This window comes from Ctenopharyngodon idella, chromosome 24 (genome assembly GCF_019924925.1).
Source record: "Ctenopharyngodon idella isolate HZGC_01 chromosome 24, HZGC01, whole genome shotgun sequence".
NCBI lineage: Eukaryota > Metazoa > Chordata > Actinopteri > Cypriniformes > Xenocyprididae > Ctenopharyngodon > Ctenopharyngodon idella.
This window is the reverse complement of record NC_067243.1, coordinates 6,515,792-6,539,669: the sequence shown is the minus strand read 5'-3', so window position 1 is coordinate 6,539,669 and position 23,878 is coordinate 6,515,792. Positions and strand designations below refer to the sequence as shown.

At 36.7% G+C, this 23,878-nt stretch overlaps 1 protein-coding gene across 10 annotated transcripts in view; it reads left to right on the top strand.

Moving 5' to 3' along the window:
• The window catches only part of si:ch211-272n13.3 (ankyrin repeat domain-containing protein 26), a 42,710-nt gene that overhangs the window by 9,882 nt on the left and 8,950 nt on the right, over positions 1 to 23,878 (top strand). For 3 of the 10 annotated variants that reach the window (XM_051884516.1, XM_051884513.1, XM_051884514.1), the window contains 27 exons: positions 1,180 to 1,327; positions 1,429 to 1,493; positions 1,568 to 1,624; positions 2,209 to 2,308; positions 2,563 to 2,652; positions 3,093 to 3,142; positions 3,446 to 3,521; positions 4,533 to 4,577; positions 5,926 to 6,225; positions 6,300 to 6,377; positions 6,471 to 6,535; positions 7,905 to 8,675; positions 11,201 to 11,418; positions 12,368 to 12,565; positions 13,001 to 13,031; positions 14,050 to 14,191; positions 14,291 to 14,504; positions 14,603 to 14,786; positions 14,890 to 15,036; positions 15,757 to 16,143; positions 17,363 to 17,944; positions 19,122 to 19,274; positions 19,503 to 19,678; positions 21,178 to 21,271; positions 21,530 to 21,556; positions 21,932 to 22,009; positions 22,109 to 22,243. In XM_051884516.1, coding sequence (XP_051740476.1) covers positions 1,180 to 1,327; positions 1,429 to 1,493; positions 1,568 to 1,624; positions 2,209 to 2,308; positions 2,563 to 2,652; positions 3,093 to 3,142; positions 3,446 to 3,521; positions 4,533 to 4,577; positions 5,926 to 6,225; positions 6,300 to 6,377; positions 6,471 to 6,535; positions 7,905 to 8,675; positions 11,201 to 11,418; positions 12,368 to 12,565; positions 13,001 to 13,031; positions 14,050 to 14,191; positions 14,291 to 14,504; positions 14,603 to 14,786; positions 14,890 to 15,036; positions 15,757 to 16,143; positions 17,363 to 17,944; positions 19,122 to 19,274; positions 19,503 to 19,678; positions 21,178 to 21,271; positions 21,530 to 21,556; positions 21,932 to 22,009; positions 22,109 to 22,243 — 4,611 coding nt within the window. The remainder of the gene's footprint in view (positions 1 to 1,179; positions 1,328 to 1,428; positions 1,494 to 1,567; positions 1,625 to 2,208; positions 2,309 to 2,562; positions 2,653 to 3,092; positions 3,143 to 3,445; positions 3,522 to 4,532; positions 4,578 to 5,925; positions 6,226 to 6,299; positions 6,378 to 6,470; positions 6,536 to 7,904; positions 8,676 to 11,200; positions 11,419 to 12,367; positions 12,566 to 13,000; positions 13,032 to 14,049; positions 14,192 to 14,290; positions 14,505 to 14,602; positions 14,787 to 14,889; positions 15,037 to 15,756; positions 16,144 to 17,362; positions 17,945 to 19,121; positions 19,275 to 19,502; positions 19,679 to 21,177; positions 21,272 to 21,529; positions 21,557 to 21,931; positions 22,010 to 22,108; positions 22,244 to 23,878) is intronic. The other 7 variants (XM_051884517.1, XM_051884518.1, XM_051884520.1 and 4 more) reach the window with 7 other exon arrangements.

Sequence of the window (23,878 nt, the reverse complement as noted above, 5' to 3'; positions counted from 1 at the left end):
AGATAAAGATGCCAAGGAGATGCCAAGTGGAGAAAAAGACCAACATCAAGAGGCTTTGGTTCAGGATGACAATGGTTCAAAAAGGTCATTGTTAGAACCTATTGAACACCTTTCCCAGAGTCCTTTACATGAAGAACCGGTGCACATGGAACACAGTGATGATGACAGTGAAGCTATACCAGTGTCCATGATTGTTGGTCAAAGTGATGAAGACCAAAGTATAAGTCAAGAGGAAGACAGTCAAGTGAAGCAAATGCAGTATGACTTTGCAAGTGGCTCGGTCAAAGTTTCTGAAATAGATCAGATCTCTGATGTCTCTGACGATGAATCTATGGTGGAAGAAAATGATGGATGTATTGATGATGCAAGTCAACCACATACTCCAAATCTCTCCAACAGTAGCCCAAAACATTCCACCACATCAAGCCCAGCACAATTGGAAAAACCAGTCCTCTCAGGTAGCCCAAATCCTTTAAAAGCAATGAGCCCAGTTCCAACAAGTCCAAAATCCCCAACGAACCCAAGTCCAAGGCAGTCTGCTGGACCTAGCCTTCAACATTCAGCTGCAACTAGTCCACAAAACTCAAGTTTCTCAAGCCGCTCACCAAGTCCCCAACACTGCAGTCCATCAGCCTCAACATTAATCCATTTTATATCGCAGGATTTGGATCAAAAGTCACAGGAAGCAGTTATGAATCCAGAATCTCAACGTTCAAGCCCTAATTCTCATTTTGAGAGTGACCTTTCGGTAGAGTTTGCAGATGAACGATTAACAGAGGTGATTGAACCAGAACCAGCTCTTCAGGAAGAAATCCCCTACACCGTCATAGATGAAGTTGATCTCACTTCTGATGGAGATGATGATAAAGAAGAAGAACTTGAGCAGCAGAACTCTGTTAACGAAGAAAGACATTCAGAGCAAGGATCATTACAGGTACTCTAGACGATACCTGTAGCTTGTGGATAGGAGGTGGCGACTTGTGGTTTGTAGTTGTAGTTTCTAGGTGTGGTAGAGATGGTTAGGAGACACTGAAGATGCAATCCTGACAAAACTGTTCTTGCTCATCCCAATTGTTTTGTGTCTTTTGTTCATTTATGTATCTAATCTCTAAACTTTTTGAGTGCCTTGAGTATAAAATGCTCTGTGTTAATGTTGGCATGCATCTCATCTTCGAACAGGAGGACGCATCCACAGAGGATGAGGAAGAGGAGGATGTAGAAGAGGAGGATGTAGAAGAAGAGGAGGATGAGAGGGAAGAACCGGAGGAAATGTGTGAAAAGTCTAATGTTCCTCAAAATGGTGGCACTAGCGAAGACAAGCGAAGAGGTACATTTTCATAGTTTATGGTTTGAAGGATTTTTGCTTCAATTTTGGCATTTATTTTGTGACCATGAATTACATGTGACTAGATGTGCATGTTTTTCCAGATTTCCTTTCAGAACTGGGGCTCGAAAAAGAAGATGAAAATGACGACTCTCCCTGGGATTCAGAGGTCAGTCGCAAGGCATATTAAACAAAGCAAAGCTGGTGAAATCTCCATTATAGTAATGCATTTTATGCCTACAGCATCACAATCACCCTAAAACAGGGTTTCCCCAACCAGTGCTTAGAAAACCCCTACAGGTTTGTGATGGAACTGCAAGGTTTGTGGAATTGTGATGTTAATGCTGATGTCAAGCTAAATTAAATATAACTTAGTTAAACAAAAAGGATATGAAATTATTAAATTAGTTAAATAAATTGTAGCTATATTTAATGAATAATTATATTATTTAACAATAATATTTAATAAAATTATGACATAATGTAATACAAAATTCACATAAAATTGTTTTAATTATTTAAAAACGTATTTATTGAATAAATTGTAGTTGTATTTAATCACTAATTATGTAATTTAATAATCATATTTAATTAAATTATGAAATTAATGTAATACAAGATACACCTACATTTATTTATTTATTTAAAAAGCATTTATTGAATACATTTGTAGTTATATTTAATTACTAAATATAATTAACAATTATATTTAATTAATTAAATTGGGAATACATTAATTTAAACAATACATATATAGTTGTTTTATTAATGTAAAAATGAAAATGTAATCATTGAGGGGGAAGAAAACATGCTGGGAACCCCTGTCCTAAAGTCATCTGTGACTGCATTTCATTCTGGTATGTTCTCTCTTTTTCCATTAACAGTCTGGTTCTGAGAGCCCACGGAAAAAGCAGGCCAGTGGTCCACACACTCCTGCCAAACCACATAAATCCATGTCCAGTATTTGTGAGGAGAACACTGAAGGTATGCATGGCATTTGCAGTGATTTCTTTTATTTATTTTTTTTACTATAAAAATATGATTGCATTTTAAAGCGTAATACCATAATAGCTTTGTCTGTAGCCTTCTGCAACCATTTCATGCTTAAAAATATGCAGAGAAGATTGACATTTTCCATTGCTTCTGCTTAACAGATGTTTTACATGCTATGCTAAATAATGAAAAGTGTAGGTTATTTGTAGATTTGCATTTCATAATCTCATTGAATTCTTTTGTAGACTTCTTATACGTTCCCTCCTTCGTAAGAGGAGGGAGGGACATTAATTTATTGAGAAGTATAGGCCAGCCAGGAGGCTGCAGGCCGATGGGTAGGCATTCTGATCTGCCTCATGATTTGCTGTTGTCCCGCTGGATTAATCATCTCCCATAATCCCCTGCAGTGTCTCCAGCCGTCACATTAACACCTTGTCCTCGGATCTTGATCTCTTGTCTTATGCGTCTGTTGTCATCTGTGCATTCATGGCATGTGATGAGACTAATATCTGCTTATAGTGGGGAAGGCCCATTATTGTTGCTCATGTTTACAAGATGAGTTCATTAAATTAACATTGTAGCTAAATGGTTTCCTTTTAAGTGTTTGCGTACTTTGCCACCCTCAAACCTCAGTTAACAGGCATCATGGGAGATCTCCATCGCTGCATGTGCATGCCTGCGCACTCGCCGCATGGAGGCTTGAATTTGTCCATTAATATTTGTTTTTTTAGGGGAGTTGATATTTCTGATTTTTTTTTTTTTTTTTTTCTTTCAGTTTTAAGAAATGATGAGGATGATGTAGAAGAGAAGGAAACTGAAATACCAGTAAGCATCATTTTAAAATTGCAGTTATTGAACTTGATTGGTGGAAAAAATGGTGGAAATGCAAAGGATTACAATGCTTTGCTGCAATGTTAATTATATTAATATTGTAATATTATAGTTGTATTAATACTGATACATTAATATTATTATTATTATTATTTGATATAATAATACAATATATTAATATTAATTGTATTTCAATATTAATGTACGCCTGTAGCTCAAATAGTAGATCAGTTTGAGCTACAGGAGTACATTGATAAAAAAAAATAAATGTTACATTTGTTAATCTTTTCTTCACAGCCCCAAGTGATCAAAAGAGAGCCAGTGTCTGTTCTTAGTAAGCTGATGGATTCAAAAGAAGCCAATAAGAAAACAGGTCATCTCTTCAATTTATTTTTTTAACACAACAATTAAACTATTTTGTATGGAAGCTTGTTTGCCCACTGAATAAAAAAATAAAATAGGTAATTGTGACTTTTTATCTCACAATTCTGACTTTTTTTCTCAGAATTGCGTAATATAAAGTCGCATTTGCGAGTTATAAAGTCAGAATTGTAAGATAGAAAAGTCGGAATTGCCAGATAGAAAAGTCTGAATTGCGTGATATAAAGTCGCAATTGCGAATTACAAAGTCAGAATTGTAAGATAGAAAAGTTGGAATTGCCAGATAGAAAAGTCGGAATTGCGTGATATAAAGTCGGAATTGCGTGATATAAAGTCGGAATTGCGAGAAATAAAGTTGGAATTGCGTGATATAAAGTAGGAATTGCGAGATATAAAGTAGGAATTGCAAGATATAAAGTCGGAATTGTGAGATATAATGTCAGAATTGCGAGTTATAAAGTAGGAATTGCATGATATAAATTCGGAATTGCGAGATATAAAGTCGGAATTGTGAGAAATAAAGTTGAAATTGCGTGATATAAAGTAGGAATTGCAAGATATAAATTCGGAATTGCGAGATATGTCGGAATTATGAGTTATAATGTCAGAATTGCGTGATATAAAGTCAAAATTGCGAGTTATAAAGTCAAAATTGCGAGTTATAAAGTCAGAATTGCGAGAAATAAAGTTGGAATTGCGTGATATAAAGTAGGAATTGCGAGATATAAAGTAGGAATTGCAAGATATAAAGTCGGAATTGTGAGATATAATGTCAGAATTGCGAGTTATAAAGTAGGAATTGCATGATATAAATTCGAAATTGCAAGATATAATGTCGGAATTACGAGTTATAAAGTCAGAATTGCGAGATATATTCGCAGATATAAACTCGCAATTGCAAGAAAAAAAGTCAGAATTGCGAGATAAAAAGTCACAATTTCCTTTTAAATTGTTTTATTCCGTGGCGGTTTGGCTTCTTGAATAAAATTCTCTGTTCTTGCAGACCTGATGGAAGAACTTGGTTTGGGAGATGCTGATGATCTCGAAGGTAATCTTGAGGTTTTTGCTTCACTAAAATATTCTTGAATCAATCTTCAAATTTTGCACTGAACGTATGTTTTGTATGTCCTTATGTGTTCATGTTTTTGTCTTATTTTACACAAAAGCAAATCACCAATGCCCTCCAGGTCAGATACTCAAGTGCTTGCGCTCTATGTACCTTCGTTGGACGTTTATAGTTCTGCTGATGCTTGCTAATATCAGAGCCGTGGCCTAGCAGTTAGTGCATATACTGTGGGTGACCGAAGTTTCAGTCCAACTTGCCATTTTCCCATTTCCCCCTGGTCTTTTCTTGACTATCTTCTGTCAAATGGCAAAAATGCTGAAAATAAATACATATTTAACATTTAAAAAATACTTTTTGTGAATCTGCTTATTTTGAAAGATCTTCAGTGAGAATGTCAATGAATAGTCTTCAGCTCCACACTGGCAGTGAAGATAGTCTCTTGGGTTTGTATTAGTGTTGGGCGATATGCTCCATAGTCATATCATCCTATAGTCAGCCTGTGAGATTGTGTTGTTTTTTATCAACACTTGAATGTGGGTAAGTTTCATTAAAAAAAAGCAACATTTTGAGCAAAAAGCTGAGAAAATCACGTTTTTGTCAAAGACTACATCTGGATCAGATTCAGTACGATGATCAAAACATAGATGAAGTAGATCGAGTCCATCAACACCCCAAAAGCTTCACAGTCCTGTAGCTCATCCTGGGTCGACATTTCATTCAGTAACATTGGGAATTTTTTATTTATTTGCTGGTTTATGTTGGTGATCACATTATTTTAAATATGCATATGATTACATATGCTATCGCTTGCTTCCTCTTCGTCTGTGTTTTGATCAGGAGATTCTCTATTCTTTCAGAAGTTGATTAATAGCGCCCCCTACCATATAACAGTGAAAACACGGAAAGCCAGAAAATTCCGTCAATGGCAGGGAAAGAGTTAAAATGTTTTGTTAATGTGCTATGGAAACAAAACAAAATGCTGACGAACAACAATGCCGTTTTCGCCTTGGCTTGACGGTGTCATAAGTGTGGTTATGTGCTGATGTCGTTATGAAATTAGAGAAGGCAAATGAATTGTAGTTCCTAATATTAATTTGATAATAATACTAGCCTAATAATAATACTAGCCTAATAATAATAATAATAATAATAATAGTAGTCTAATAATAACAACAACAATACTACTAATAATAATAATAATTTAATACATTAATGGGAAAATAGCCAATTATCGTCTTGATATCGTCAAAAGCATCAGCCATCGGCGATAACTCTGTCTGTCGGCACAACCCTAGTTTGCTTTTTTGTTTATTTTCACTGCCTCTCATAGATGCTTCAGACTGGGACTCCGCCAGCACCACCAGTAAGGCCAGTAAGAACTTCCCAGTTCATAAGCTGGAGGAGGAACCAGTCTTTGAAAGCCCAGCAGCTTCTGCACTACCCATAACACCCCAGCAGCAGGAAGTGGACACCAGGAAACACGAAGAAGCCAGTCCAGAGAGAAACAAACCCACAACCTCAAGCACACAACCTCTTCCTAGTCCACGATCTCTCAACCCAGACGGCAGCTCAAAGCCACGACCACTGCCACAACTGCGCTTGGACTCGAATCAGAGGCCAGAGAGTGAAGGTGAAACTAGAAATGTTTATGATAATGAAACAGTTTCTAGTGAATGTCTGAGTAATTGATTTATTGATACACAGAATCAGACTGGGATACAGACACCTCCAGTCCAGCCAAGACAACAAATTCACTGCCAAACATCGCTGAGCCCGACGCAGGTAAATCTCTTCAATGTAAAGATGAACATTCGGTGTTCAATACACTTTTCTCTGTTTTATATTGTAAAGTAATGTGTCTGAATTTCTCTGCAGTTCAACCCAAAGCTGAAGATGACGAGAGTGAAAACAGTTCTGACGCAAGTGAAAATGCAGATCAGGTGGGTGGAGTTCATCCAAACTCTATGGAAGACAATTGTAAAGAAACAAATAAAATAAACTGAAAACTTGGTTAATTTTCAAAGTCAAAATGCATTGTCCCTGTCAAATTAAAAAATAAAATGCAAAATGCTTTTACATTTCATTTTCGCTACAATCCCAAGGCAAGTACAGGTGGGCTCACCTACTAATTAACATAGAATTTACATACAGGTTTACTAAAAATGTGAAATAAGAGAAAGACTACAACAAGCTTCTTCCCGGGTTGGTGACGTCACTAACCACAAAATTTACATAAACCCCCAAGAAACACGCAACAAAGGGAGTGAGGCCATGTTGGGCTGCTTTAGAGAAGAGGAAGAGTTGTTGTAGTAGAGTGTTGTTACCATGCCGTCATTTTACGCCGGACTGCTTCACAAACGAGGGTCAATTCAACGCTGGATTTGCACAAAAGATTAACATGACGGCACATGCTAGTGGATGAGTTGAATCAACTCCACAGCAACTACATAAATTTATCCACTAACCATTCAGAAACGTCCAGTTTCATTCTAAAAGTTGTAACTTCTTCCTGAGTCTCTCCATCAGTGTCGACTCCGGTTTGAACAATGTAAGGCTGAACACCGTTACTGACAATCCTCATTTTGGCTGCGTGAGATTCTCCAGCTTTGTTGTTGTTGAGCGACCGAAGCGCTAGCTGTTAAAGCTCCGCCCTCTTCTGGAAAGGGGGCCGGGAGCAGCAGCTCATTTGCATTTAAAGGGACACACACAAAAACGCTGTGTTTTTGCTCACACCCAAATAGGGGCAAATTTAACAAGCTATAATAAATGATCTGTGGGGTATTTTGAGCTGAAACTTCACAGACACATTCTGGGGACACCAGAGACTTTTATTACATCTTGTAAAAGGGGCATAATAGGTCCCATTTAATATTGCATTTTCTTTCATTTAATATTGCATTTTATTTTTTTGTTTGACAGGAATGATGCATTGTCACTATTGTCACAGACACTTTTCAATAATGAAAAGCTTAATCTGGTTTTCATTTTCACCATTTTATTAATTTATTTAAAATGGGGAAACTCTATTTCTTATTCAATTAATTGTTGAAAGTACAGTTTTTTGACTTACTAGGTATAATTGGAAGCTACAGTGATGTGTTTTCTTCATTGGATTTGGTCTTTAATGTCACCATGTGCTTCCTTTGTGCCTTATTTTAGTTAAATGTGGTGTTTGTGACAGTGATACAGTTTTAAATGTTGGCATGAGTCACATGCATGTGTCCTAAGTTTGGTCTGAAGTCCTTGTCAACCAGACTTGTTGGTTTTTCATTGTTAATTCTATTCTTTTGTCCAAATATGCAAATAAAGGCAAAAGAGGCATTGCAAACGTCTTCTTTAAACACAAATAAGCCATCTAACGAACCGTTGAAGCTCCCAACCTCTCCTAGAGAGGACGAACAAGATGAGAAAACTGATGAGATTCCCTGGGAGGAACGCTATGAGAAAATCTGGGTGGAGAATGAAAAAAAGGAGACCAAGTCCCAGTACAAAAATGTGGCCGCTGAACTAAAAGAGAAGTTCGGAGAACTTGAGCACAAGGAACTGGGTGACCTTTTGGAGCAGGAATGGAAAGAAACACAACAGGATAATGAAAAGGAAGAAGAAGAGGTGGAAAAGGAAGCAGATGAGGATGATTCCAGTGAGGAAGAGGGAGAGCCAATAGTGCGGCCCACCGCCCGGGCAAGAAGTGCCATACTTTTGCCCATCCCTGAGCAGAGAGAGTCAGGTCTGGAGGACTCTCAGTCCGAAAGCGTTCACCGCACGGTTAGCGTTGAGGTCAGCGATGCAGAGCTTCCCAATGATCAACACAACCCTCAAATCATCCCAGATGCCCTGGCGGATGAGGCCCAGCAGCCAGAGAACCAAGCGGATGGCACTGATGAAAATGAGGAAGCTAATAGTGGAAGCAAAGAAAACTGTCAACAAGAATCTGAAAGCAATATAGATGAAGAACCTGAAGAACTTCACAGACCTCCATTACTTGCTGAGAATGAGCTGAAAGTCCCACCCAAAATTCTGGAAGTGCCCTTATCTGACTCTGATGAGGTTGATGAGGGCCTGTGGAAGTCCAGACTTGAGGTAGGACCCCGGGAGGAGTCTCTGACAAACTTGTATACCAAATGAAGACTTTCCGTTTGCCTCTGTCTTCTTGTTCTTCATTCATGTAAACTCAAAATATGAAGTCAATGCCGGGGAAAAACTCCAGCTTCATCTAATAATACTGACCAGATGCTGGCCAGCCAAATTACACCACTCTTCCCCATCTCTGGTTATGCTAATCATTAGCTCTGTTCCAAACCTAGTCAGCTGACTACCTAGACAGCATCATAAACATGCTTCTGACAAAAATTATGCTACCTTCAGAGATACCTTGTTTTACCAAAGATTAAGAGCTTATTTTAAAAGCTGAACTCTCATTAACTTGACACTGTATCTGTAAATATGCGATCATGGTGCGATGCATTGCATTTAACGTGATGCATTTAACACATTTACATAGAAAAACTATTAAATATTGTGAATTTGTAAATATTCAAATTTTATACAGTACTTAAATTACCCATAAATTAGTTCAATATAATGAAACCCATTATTTATGTGCTCTCTATGTATTTTTATCTTATTATTGAAGTTTCATGTTGTTAGCTTAGCAACATGTTAAAGCCACAATAAATAAAATTTAAAATATCCAAAAACCACTAGAACAATGTTATATACTTTGTTGACTTGTGTACTTACATTATCCCAGATGTTTCCAAGAATGTTTAAATCTAGAGAAATAAACAATTTTATCCAGGACCGTGCGTCGCCTATCAAAGACATCATACCCGCATTACCCTCGATTTCCACTTTAATATATTATATGTTTTATTAGACAGGAGAGCAACTGTTGGATACATTTATAGGCAGAAAACTAATCATGATATAATGCTAAACACGTTTAGTCTTATTGTTTAAATCTCGTTTTCTTGATTTTTATTAATATGATATTCTAATATTGATCTAGCTTACTGCAGTGTGCAACAAGTGTCTCATAGCAGCCCCCGAGCGAACGCTCAGAGTAACGATATAACATCATTCTCAACACACAAATGTATCTAATATGATAAACAGCGCTGCGTTACGTTACCCCACATACACTTGACTGGAAGAAGCGGCGCCAGCGACTGCGGCATAATAAAAGTCCCTCTGCTCTCGGGTCGTGTGTCGCGTTCATCTCTCTTTAGGAATCGCTCTAGCGGCCTCGTTCCGCTCCAACATTGCTCGGCCCTGCTCTGCTTCGTACTACAGTAACGTTAATAATATCACCCATGAACATGATTTCATGAGTCTCATCAGATTGTTTTACACCGGCTGTGAGGTGGAAATACTCTGTGTCATCAAGCTACATCTTTGTTTTTAATAGGCGACTTCTAGTGGCAAAAAATTACATATTGTGCCTTTAACTCAGTTGTGAAAGTCTCCCATGCGATTTGTATAAGGAGTTGCTGCCTAAATAAAACCTTTCAAATCAGTCATTTGTGAGGTTTCATGACAGTTAGCATGGTGCCTTAGAAGGCAGCCGCCTATGTAGGGAGTAGTCAGCGAGACAGCTCACTAGTTTTTGAAACGGAGCTATTGTCTTGTTGTCAGCGGTTTTTAAACTAGCATTTCCACTCATTCCAGTGTTTTCTTGTCATTTGCATTCTTCATGCATTTTAAGACCCCATTAAATCTGTGTTATTTTAGTATTATTTATATAATGTTATGTTTTTAATTATTATTTTGAATTGGCTTTTATTTTTATATTTTCAGTTTTCCTTTTATTTTATTTTTTTGTTTCAGTTTTAATTATTTTATTATGTGCATTTTTATTAGTTTTTGTTTTTTTTATATTTATAAAAGCCACCTTTTAGTTTACACCACAGCCTGGCAAATCCATGATTTGTTCATAATGTTTATAGTGTTCACATTGTGCAACAATAAATGTTTTAGACAGTAGTATGCTGCTACATTGGCAAATTGATCAATTAATGATTCAGCCGTTAGTACTATGCTAAAAGACATGGGCTACAAAGCTTGATTTCATGGGGTCCATTGTTCCATCTTGTCCTGTATCTGTCTTAACGTTTGTAAGATGTCAGTGTGACCTGACCAGCACTTGTGTTGAATCCAGTCTGTCACTCTATTAAATATTTATCAGTTAATTTTCTGAACTGGTGTCAAATGATTCACTTGAGGCCACACATGGGCGTCAGTTCACACCTCATCTGTCGTGTGTGCCAAGGATGCTTTCCTTCAGCTGTCTGAAGATCTCTCTTCATCTTCCTGAAGATCTGTCATACTAGTGTTAGTGTGTTTTTATGATGTGTCACAACTGATGAGTTTTCAACCACCATTTTTAACCCTCTGTGGTTGGAACTTCTCCGTTGATGTTGGCTTGAAGTGTTTTATGTTGCTAGCGCTTCTTTTTAAATAAGAAAAGAAGACATGCTGTTTTGTGTGGTGTTTTTGCTGTGTTTTGTCTTGTATGTGACTGTATATGAATGTTGCATGATCACTTCAACATTTCCCAGAAGTGGGTTTAAATCTAGAATGTTCTTTCCTTAATATCTTCTGTTTAGGGTGGTAAGGAACGGACTGATGGTATGAGGGGAGAACACCAACCCAGTGCTTTATGGGATACTGGAGGATCCAGAGCTGAACTTGACCAAGGAAAAGGGAAGAAAACTGACACCAACTCTGGGAACCCAAAACCTCAACAGGAAGGGATGGCTGACGGCAGGTGTTTGGAAAGAGAGGGTAGTGTTTCACCAAGACATCTGACAAGAAGTCCAAGAAGGTATATATGTCACATTACTAGAGGGGATTAATTGAGCATATAGTTTTTTCATGCACATTTTTAGAATTTGTGTGCTTTTTGGTGTTTCCATCCAGTGTTTTGTGTTTTTTATGTGATGTCCCTAAATTTGCTTAAAAATATGTTGATGGAAACATAGCTATTGAATAACTTTTATTTTATTTTAATTTTTATTTTTATTTCAATTTTTATTTTAATTTTAATTTTAAAAATAAAAATTAAATAATTTATTTTTATTTTAAAAATTACAATTTTAAATTAAAATTAAAATTATTTATTTTTATTTTTAAAATAAAAATTATTTATTTTAATTTAAAAATTAATTAAAATTAAAATTACAATTAAAATAAAAAAAGTATTTAATTTTTTATTTTTTATTTTTAAATTAGAAATTTAAATAAAAATAAATTATTTTTATTTAAACAATTATTTTATTTTTATTTTATTTTTAATTTTTAAAATAAAAATTAAAATAATTTATTTTTATTTTATTTTAAAAATTAAAATTATTTTTGTTTTTGTTTTGCTCTGGAATTCCTTTTATCCCGTGTGCTTAAGCAGAGTTTCAAACATTGCTGGAAAAAAAATTCCTGAGGACACCTTGAAGTAAAGAGCTTTCAGCAAACAGCCTGATAGACTTTTTGTTTTTCATTCTAGTTCTAAAGAATATGCATGCATTCAAAAACAATAGCCATGGTATACAAGTATTGTGTTATATTTTTAACTTGTCAGTCTGTTATGTTTAATTCTAATGAAAACAGCAAAAAAAGCCATAAGGTTTTTGCTGACGGTCTGATTTTACTTCTGGTATCATCGTTGCTTATTTCTTTTCTGGGTGTTTCCCTGGTGGAGGGTGTGAAGTTGACATTTGTTCTATTATTTTGATTAAATCTTTCATTTCAACATCGTGATGAGATCTGTGCACCTCCAGTACTGACAGGGCACCACCACATGGTGAGGAAGATGAAAAGGAGGAGGAAAAGAAAACTGTAGGTAGCCAAGCGAGAAATCTCTGTGTAGCTCCCCCGCTGCAGGGAAAACCCTCCCGGCCCGCGACACGCCATAACGGAGACCTCGAGTCTGTCTTTGATGATAGTACTTTAAGTGAGCTGTCGGAGGAGGACAGGAGGTATACATGCAGTATTTACATGCTTTTTAATGCAGCTTCATTATAAAATATTGATTTTTATCTGTCGCAATTTTGCAGCAGCAACATTATAAGTATAACTTGGCCTGTACAGAATCTGTGCCCATAGAATTCTACCAAATTTGAAAAATGTTTTAGCTAACAATAAGAATGCAGTGTGCTCAGTTTTATTTAACAGTTGTTTGTTAAACATATTAAATCATTCAGCAGAATTCAGTGTAGAATAAATGAAAACAAATGAAAAGGGTACAGATTCCATTTGGGCCTTGTTATAACATTTTATATTTTACAGAGAATACTGCATTATATCTTCATTTTAGAGCAACAAACTTGCTCTCCGGTAGACTGTTGTTGTCTGATCAAACATAAATGTGTCTAAAATCATGTTTTCTCTTCCGTACCCCTGTGTTCTGACAGGTCTCCGTCTTCAAGGCGTAAGAAAGAGCAGGTGAGTTTCTTTCTTGGTTAGGTAACCTACTGTAGGGCCCTATGATTTCCACAATGCAGAAAACGCTGGTGCAATCGCGGAATCCAGTCATAAAAAGGAATTTACTGTATAACTCGGAATGTCACGGAATTTGTCAAATTTTTGATGAATAAATAAAAAGTAGGTGAGTACACTTAAATCAGATCGCGATATAGACTAGTGTCTGTGAATATTAAACCGCAAAAATACTATTTGACGAGAAAAACTATCGTCAGCTACACGGCAACCCGTCAAAATAAAAGTTCGTCAAAACAAGAAATTGTGACAGAAATATATGACTGTTGTACAGTAGAATTTAGCTACGTCTCAATGTAATAATAATACTAACACTAATAACAATAATAATAATAATAATAAATTTGTTTGTTTGACAAAAGTTTGTTTATCATATGATTTAAAAGATAAATTAATATTTTATGCCTTCATTTGATTGCCAGAAAATTTAACACAGAATTTCTGAAAAAATAAAAACAAAACATTTCATAGAAATTAAGCAATTTTGTTTTTATGATTTAAATTAATTAGACGTGCTTTTCAATTACTAAAATTTAATTAAACCATTAAAATGGAGTCAAAAAAAATTAAAACGGGTAAAAAACCTAATCCAGAAAAATTAAAACGGAAAAAACAGAATTTAGAAGAAAAAAAAAAAACGGAATTTGGGCCCTAGGTAACCCCTGTAGTGTTTGAGTGTTTATGACAGTGGTTAATACTGTAAAATGTTACTCATTATCAGCATGGCTTTAAAGGAAGTTGCAATAGCCTTTCTTCCCTATTGTGGCATTTATCTGAGTGAAACGGCTTTTGTTTTTGATGAAAGATTTCAAGGGCACATGAATTTAAAACAAATATGTGCACGGATAAATAATTTATAATAAATACTGCAATATTCCAATAAACGAAATAAGAATTTTGGTTTCATGGTGACTTTAACATAGGATAATCATTGTTTTATTGACTTTTATTGTCTACTATGCAGAGCACTGGAGAGCTGGAGATGGCGGATGATTTTGAAGATCTGACCCAGTCTTCTGACACAGCCACTGAAGAGCTGGAGACTCCAGTATCTGGATACCGCAACGTATCTCTGCTCTTCAAACAGCTCGACTCTAGCTATCTGGGTGAGTCGGTCTGCTCCAATCAGCTGCAAATACACCGATAATCAGGTGTTCAGCAAATGAAGATGTTTGCGTAAGTCTCCTCTCATGTCCACCCCACAGACTCGGTGAGCGTGGTGAAACTGCAAAACATGTTTCATGAGTATGAGCGCACGATCCAGAGGGAGAGAGACAGACACAGTCGTCTGGCGGATAAAACCTCTCAGCTGGAGCAAGAACGCAACGAGCTCAAGATCCTGCTGGATGAGATCAGAGGCAGCAAGTCCAGCCTAGAACATCTCAAACTGGAGCTGGAAACCGACATGAACAATCTCAAGTGAGCTCATCTCAGTGCATGTGGAAGGAGGTCGGCAGCTCAACAGGGTTTTTAACAATGCCATTGACTCTCTCTTTCTCTCTCTCTTCTCATGAAAGGTTCCTTTTGAGACAGGAACAGGAAAAGCATCAGAGCGCTCTCATGCTGTATAATAAAACCCGTGAGCAGCTACAGAGGAAAGAGGAGCAGCAGCGAGCCGAGGCAGAGGAGCGCCACAAAGCCGAGCTGAAAGTTCGGAGTCTGGAACTGGAGATCAGAGCCCTGAAGAACAGCATCAAACAGGTCAACAGCTGCAGACTGTTAGATTTTACTGCCCCCTGCTGGTAAAACCAGCTAATGACATAGTTCTCTCAGTGTGTTGAACAGTGTGTGTTTGTATGTTTAGCTTGAGGAGGATAGAGATGAGTCTCAACGTCTCCTGTCTCATGAGCGCAGTGCTCGCGCCCTACATGAGGAGTTACTCAACAACCACCTGCGTAAGCAGCAGGACATTGAGGAGGAGAACCTCCGAAACCTCAACAAGAGCAATGAGGTACCGCTGTCACCTCAGATACTACCAGCTTTATGAAATATGCTACTACTGTTAGCAGACACGGGCGACCCGAGCTCGAGTCACAGCTCGCGGACCTTTCCTGATCCCGTCCCCCTCTCTCTCTCCCACTTTGCTTTCTTACTTACTGTCCTATCATAATAAAGGCAAAAACACCAAAAATAAATACTTAAAAAAAAATGCAGTGATGTAATATCTTTACAGTCAAATATGCAGTGACATCATGTGTTTACAATCACATATGCACTGCTGTCGTAGCTTTGCAGCTTTTATCACATCCCATCTAAGAAACCATGAAGAATATGAAAATAACTTATGAATAATAACTAATAAAGAACAAATTACCAATGTAACTAAATCTGAAAACTGTTCATATTTAAATATTAAAATATTTAAATTACAATTCCCCTCTTCCCTTATTTAATAAAATATTTTAAAATCAAATACAGGAACTTCATGATTTAGGTTTACTTCATATAGTCAGCAGATCTGTAACTCAACTGCTCTAATCCTGTTCTCTGACATGTGATTGGTCAGATTTTCAGGCTTTGTCCTAATGACCTGCACTTAGGCATTAACTTACCGTGTTATAGAGCCAATCACTCTAGTGCAATCAAGCCACATACTGTGTCGTTTTTTAAGGACTCTGTTTTAAACAATCCTAAACTGTGTTTGTCTCATGTTTTTTGATGTTGTTCTCAGGCCATGTCCCAGCTAACAGAGGCATCGGACCGTGAGCGAGAATTGATGCAACAAAACCGAACCCTTCAGGATGAGCTGAACGCCGCTCGGGCCGAGCTGGACCGCTCGCAGTGTCACAGCCGGCAGGAAGAGTCTCGTCTCGCAGAGGAGAGAGACGCTCTACGCGAGAGACTGGAGGACACCCGCAGGGACATGAAACTGAGCGAGGAGGCCTTGGCCCAGACCGTGTTCCAGTACAACGGGCAGCTCAGCGCGCTGAAGGCCGAATGCTCCGTGATCACAGCTAAAATGGAGCACGAGAGGCAGGTGAGGCAGCAACTGGAGGCCGAGGCTGAGGCGAGCAGGGCACGACTGCAGGCGGCGCTACAGGAGGCCGAGAGATGTCAGGTCAGACGGTTTCATTGCTCTTTTTTGTGTTGAACCAAAGGAAAAAGGATTTTGGTCTCAATTTGTCCTTTATTATGTTGGCTTGACAAAGCTGATCTACTATTTAAGCTTCTTCTTCTTCTGAGACTAAATTTTAAGCAGTATCTACTCCTAGGGCTTTCAAGCTACAACCACCAAACTCGACTCAGACCTTCAGACTGTTCTGACTCGGTGTGCTGTTTGTTTTCTAACTGGTCCGACTTACAATTTTTGTTAAACGGTCGATCAAAACTGCGAAAAGTCCCATAGACTTTAATTGAGGGGGTCAAAACTTTTGTACAGTAATACTTAAAGAGCATTTAAGCTATCACTAGCAAAGCTTAATGACTATCCAAACACATGCTAAACATGCTAGCAACATGCTAAAACATGCTAGCAAAGTGCTAAAACATGCTAGCATTGTGCTAATTCATGCTTTCAACTTGTTAAAACATGCTAACAACATGTTAAGTCATGCTAGCAACATGCTACTTCATGCTAGCAACATGTTAAAAAATGTTAACATGTCAATTCATGTTAAAACATGCTAGAAATGTGCTAAAACATGTTAACAACATGCTGATTCATGTCAGCAACATGTTAAAACATGTTAGAAAAATGTTAATTCATGTTATCATCGTGTTAAAACATGTTAACACCATGCTAATTCATGCTAACAGCATGCTAAAACACGTTAGCAGCTTCTTAAAACATGTAAGCAACAATAATGGTGGCAACATGTTAATTAATGCTAATAACCAGCTAAAACATGCTAGCAACATTCTGATTCATGTTAGCAACGTGGTAAAACATGTTAGCAACATGCTAGTTCATGTTAGCAATGTGTTAAAACATGTTAGAAACATGCTAATTCATGCTAACAACATGGTAAAACATGCTATCAATGTGTTAATTCATGCTAGCAACATGCAAATTCATGCTAGCAGTGTGATAAAACATGTTAATTCATGCTAACAGTGTGCTAAGACATGTTAATTCATGTTAGGAATGTGTTAAAACATGATAATACATGCTAGCAATGTTTTTCTTTCTTTCTTTCTTTCTTTCTTTTATCTTTCTTTCTTTCCACTTCACTAAATTTAAAGCTTATGAAACTTTCAAACTTTCATATGGCTTTGTCAAGCCAACATCAAAGTTTGTCTACAAATGTTTCAATCTAGTTATTGTTTCAACCTCTCAGGCATCACGCACAGACGCAGAGCGCACACTCCAGCGAGACCGCGAGGAGCATCAGCGTGCCCAGGAAAAGCACATCTTTGAATCCAGCACCCAACGGGACACCATCCAGTCCCTCTCCCAGAAACTCAGCAAGGCCGAGGCACGTGCCAACAGCCTAGAGAACGAGTGTCACCGCAACGCTCTGACCATCGCGGAGAAGGCCGTGCTGTTGGAGACTCTGGCCCGGGAGAAAGACCAGGTCCAGGCCAAACTCAAAGAACTGGAGGCCACGGTACTGAGCGAACGGGAGCAGGCCAGCCGTGCCGGGGCAAAACTGGAAGCCATGCAGGAGCGGCTGGCCCAGACTCAGAGCGAGGGCGCGCTGCTGCGACAGCAGCTAGAGGAGGCGCTCAACAAGGGCTCGGCAAAGGACAAAGCTGTAACAGATGTGCACCAAAACTTTGCCGAAATGCTGAACCAGTTACGTGCAGACGGAGAGGAGAGAGTCCACCTGGTGGAGGAGAGAAGCAATGAGCTGGCGAAGACGAACAGCGAGCTGAGAGAGCAGAACTACAAACTAGAGCAGGAGAAAGCTGAGAGAGAGGTAGAGAGGTTTTTTCTCTATTTTTCTCTATTTCTGCATGCATATATGCAGAAAAAAATCAAGTACATTGAAATAAAACAACTTTATGTTCAGATATTCATTGGTATGAAACTGATGTGGCGTAGTTTAATTTACAATAGCAAAATAATTTTACACATAACTAAATAACTAAAATATACATATACAAATTCAATAATAATTTAATAAATACACTACCATTCAAAAGTTATGCAAAGTATTCAAAATTAATACTTTTATTCGGCAAGGACGCATTAAATTGAAGTGACAGTAAAGACATTTATAATTTTACAAAATATTTCTATTTCAAATAAATGCTGTTCTTTTAAACTTTCTATTCATCAAAGAATCCTGAAAAAAATGCATCAGTTTCCACAAAAAATATTGTGGACATGTTCAAAAATGCTAACATGTTAATTCACGCTAGTAGCATGTTAAAACATGCTGACCAAGTGGTAAAACATGCTAACAGCATGCTAATTCATGCTATCAACGTGTTAAAACATGTTAGCAACATATTTATTTATGCTAAAACATGCTAGCAAAATGTTAATTCATGCTAACAACGTGCTAAAACATGCTAGCAGCATCTTAAAACGTGTTAGCAACATGTTTAATAATGCTAGCAACATGTTAATTAATGCTAACAACGTGTTAAAACATGTTAGCAAAATGTTGATTCATAAAGGATTCTGAAAGATCATGTGACACTGAAGACTGGAATAATGATGCTGAAAATTCAGCTTTGATCACAGGAATAAATTACATTTTAACATATATTCAAGTAGAAAACAGGTATTTTAAATTGTAATAATATTTCACAATATTACTGTTTTTACTGTATTTTCAAATAAATGCAGAAGAAGGTGCTACTGACTCCAAACTTTTGAACATTAGTTTATATAAAAGTATAAAATGAAAATCTACAAGAAGAAACATGAATTTTTTTTTTTTTCAGACAGACAAAGACAATAAAATGGCCAGAATAGCTCTGCAGTGTGACACAACATAAAATGTGTCTTTGGTCAGTTGAATGGCCACTTGAAAAGTAGACAGCAGCTTCTCAACATGGTGCACACATCCGGTGTAGACCCAGTGTAATAAAATGTAAAAGGAAGATGATCCAATGAGAGAATGAAGCTATTGGGTGTTTTTGCAGACCTCTCTCCGACAGCTGCAGCAGGAACTGGCCGACTGTCTGAAGAAGTTGTCCATGTGTGAAGCTTCTCTGGAGGTCAACACGCGGTACAGAAACGATCTCGAGGAAGAGAAGGCACGCACACTCAAGGACATGGACCGACTGAAGGGCAAGGTACCCATTAATCTACTCATACTTCCTGAAAACTGTCCATTCAGCTTGTGGGAAACCATTAAAAGTACAATCTGTATGTAACTGGAGTCTCAGGAACAATATATGTTCATTCATTATTTTCAGCTTGCATATTCGTTAATTAAATATATGACAAGTGTAGGTTCTTATGTAGGCCATTCAATCCTTTTGTTTGATTTGTTTGCTCTCATACTTCCTGTTCAATTCCAGCTGCAGGAGTCTGAAGAAGTGTACGTCCAGGCCGAGAGACGCATCAGCCAGCTGAAGAGCTCTCTGGACGATAAGGAGCGAGAAGCCTGCAGTACCGCTAAGAAACTAGAGGAGGCGCTAGCTGCTTCTACGGGCAAAGAGCAAACCATCAGACAGCTGGAGGAGGCGGTGCAGAGGTACAGTTAATCAGTGTGACCTGAGTCTGCAAAAATTATGAAATTAATATAAACATATATGCATATATATATATATATATATATATATATATATATATATATATATATATATATACTTATTAAATACGAATATCACATAAAAAAGAATATTATATGAATAAAATTACATTCATATTTACATATTTCAATAATCATTTACTGCATAATTTTAAGTTACTATATATGAACATTATATGAAATTAATATAAATGTTATATATATACATATACATGAGTACAATGAGTACATGAGTAACAGTATATTCATATTTACTTATTTAAATAGTAATTTATTGCATAATATTAAGTTATTAAATATGAATATCTTATTGATATATTTATATTAGTTTATATTAGTAATATTTCAGTAGTTGTTTATTGCATAATATTAAGTTATTAAATATGAGTATCATATAAATAAGAATATTATATGAATACATTTACATTCATATTTACATATTTCAGTAATCAGTAATTTATTGCATAATATTAAATTATTAAATATGAATATTATATTGATATATTTATATTAGTTTATATTAGTAACATTTCAGTAGTTGTTTATTGCATAATATTAAGTTATTAAATATGAATAACACATAAATAAGAATATATGAATACATTTACATTCATATTTACTTATTTCATTAATCATTTACTGCACAATTTTAAGTTATATATAAATATTATATGAAATTAATATAAATATTATGATTTTATATATATATATTCATTCATATTTACTTATTTAAATAGCAATTTATTGCATAGTATTAAGTTATTAAATATGAATATTATATTAATATATTTATATTAATTTTAACATATTTCAGTAGTTTATTGCATAATACTTCATTATTAAATATTATATAAATAGAATATATTATATAAATATGAATATTATATGAATATATTCATATTTAAATATTTCAGTAATGTCATTTATAGCATATTATTAAGTTATTGTAATATAAATGCATTCATATGAAGAATTCTGTTCCCCTCATCTTAGATCTATCAACTAAACTATTTAAAGCGACCATCGTCATCAACTGTAATCAGCTACTTAGCTAACCGATCATTAAAGGGATAGTTCACCCAAAAATGAAAATCCTGTCATCATTTACTCACCCTCAAGTTGGTCCAAACCTGTATATATTTATTTCTTGTGCTGAACACAAAAGAAGATATTTTGAAGAATGTCTGTAACCAAACAGTTGATGGACCCCATTGACTTCCATAGTATGGAGAAAAAAACTACTATGGAAGTCAATGGGGACCATCAACTGTTTGGTTACAGACATTCTTCAAAATATCTTCTTTTGTGTTCAGCAGAAGAAATTAATATATACAGGTTTGGACCAACTTGAGGGTGAGTAAATGATGACAGGATTTTCATTTTTGGGTGAACTATCCCTTTAAGGGGTGAAAATAGTTGATGAGATTATGACATCTCTACAGGTTAGAGATCGAGAATGCCAGACTGGAGGCCACGACCAAACAGCAGACCAACCGCATTGAAGCACTACAGAAGGGCGTTCAGGAGGGCGCTGTGGTGAGTTCTTTCAAATATCAATCATTTAGTGCTCAAGGGTCGAGCCGGACCTCTAGTTTGTGAAGTACGAGTGTCCTGACTCAACTGATGATGGTAGATTTAGACATTAATCCTCATTAAACCTCATTTTACCCTCTTAAGTTATCTGAGCTTCACATTTGACTTCAGATGAACTCTGGTTAATGAGGTGACTGTACATGTGAGTCAGTCGGAGAGGAGATTTGATGTAAACTGATGGTATAGTCACTCTTTTCACAGCTCTCAGGCTCATCACCTGGAGAAGGGGTTGGTATCAAACGTCTAGCTGTGATTCTAGCAATTCCCTTTACTGATTGTTTCACTTTACAGCTCTTGTAGACCTCAAATCTTACTGTGATTACATTTGAAATGAACAGGAAACAATAAAGTGTCTGCATACTTTATTGTTCTTCTCTAGTTGGGTTGTTAGCGGGGTATTTTCGCTGTTTTGGTGGTGGTCTTTTTGCAGATTTGATTCGACTTTCATTGGATTGTAAACTTTCTTTCTCCCTTTTACATTTCTGGTTTCTGGGATCTAAAGTGTTCAGATTGAAAGTAGATCTAGATCTGCATGATGAAGTAGTTGAATTTGTAACTAATCAGCTAAATCCTGTTGCGTATTGACCTCTGTGATGTTCTCAGGTCAGGAATCGCTTGGAAGATCTCGTCACAAACCTGCAGAGCAGTAAGATGACTCTAGAAGAGCAGCTCAACCGAGAGGTACACTTCATAACAACCATGTGTCACATTGAGCTTAAGGAGCAAAGCTATAGGAATATATATAGTAATGGCTTGTTTAATTGTGCTCCTCTTCTCCAGGTGCAGAAGCAGAGTATGATATCCCATAATGCCCAGGACTCACAAGCTCTGTGGGAGGAGGAGCTCAAGAGCCGATCACGACTGGGACTCCGCCTCTCTGAGCTAGAGAAAGAGAAAGGAGAACTGACCAATCAGGTGCCAGAAAGACACAATAATGTCGATCTAAAATGTATTTTTTTTATTAAATATACGTCTGCATGTTTACGAGTCGCTAAATGTTTAGTGACTCAATCAAAAAAGCTCAATTAGCACAAGGAAATGGATGATTTACATATAACATATCCTTAAATGTTTGTTTTAATAGTTAGAAATTTATGTATATACATGTATATTAGGGATGTAACGGTACACAAACATGACGGTCCGGTACGTACCTCAGTATTAAAGTCACGGTTCACATTAACTTCTAAATCTAATTATAAAATTATTTTTCAGTTATTTTTCTACTCCAATTAATTTTTGAAATATAATCATTTACACAGTTACTGTCATAACTAGTTTTCATGACAAAAACGTATATTAAATATGACATTACTAACAGGTAAAGTAAATATAATGAATATATATAAGCTAATATAGTGCATACAGGTGCTGGTCATATAATTAGAATATCGTGAAAAAGTTCATTTTTTTATTGTAAATTATTTTAAAAAATGAAACTTTCATATATTCTAGATTCCCTACATGTAAAGTAAAACATTTCAAAAGTTTTTTTTTGTAAATTTGTTGATTAGAGCGTACAGCTAATGAAAGTCCAAAATCCAGTATCTCAAAATATTAGAATATTTACATTTGAGTTTCATTAAATGACCATCCCTACAGTATAAAATCCGGGTATCTTTTGTTTTTTGAAACCACACTAATGGGGAAGACTGCTGACTTGGCAATGGTCCAGGAGACAATCATTGACACCCTCCACAAAGAGAGTAAGTCACAGAAGGTCATTACTGAATGGGGTGGCTGTTTACAGAGTGATGTATCAAAGCATATTAAATGCAAAGTTGACTGGAAGGAAGAAATTGGGTAGGCAAAGGTGCACAAGCAACAGGGATGACCGCAAGCTTGAGAATACTGTCAAGTAAAGCCGATTCAAACACTTGGGAGAGCTTCACAATGAGTAGAATGAAGCCGGAGTCAGTGCATCAAGAGTCACCACACTCAGACATCTTCAGGAAAAGGACTACCAAGCCACTTCTGAACCAGAGACAACGTCAGAAGCATCTTACCTGGGCTAAGGAGAAAAAGAACTGGACAGTGAACAGTGGTCGAAAGTCCTCTTTTCAGATAAAAGTAAATTTTGCATTTCATGTTGAAATCATGGTCCCAGAGTCTGAAGGAAGACTGGAGAGGCACAGAATCCAAGCTGCTTGAAGTCTAGTGTGAAGTTTCTGAAGTCAATAATGATTTGGGGGGGGCGTGACGTCTGCTGGTGTTGGTCCATTGTGTTTTATCAAGTGCAAAGTCAATGCAGCCATCTTCCAGGAGATTTTGAAGCACTTTATGCTTCCATCTGCTGACAAGCTTTATGGAGATGCTGATTTCCTTTTCCAGCAGAACTTTAGCACCTGCCCACAGTGCAAAAACCACTTCCAAGTGGTTTGCTGACCATGATATTACTGTGCTTTATTGGCCAGCCAATATGCCTGACCTGAATCTATGGGATATTTTCAAGAGAAAGATGAGAAACACTTGATCCAACAATATACAGATGATCTGAAGGCTCAATAGTGCCTCAGCAGTGCCACAGGCTGATCACTTCCATGCCACACT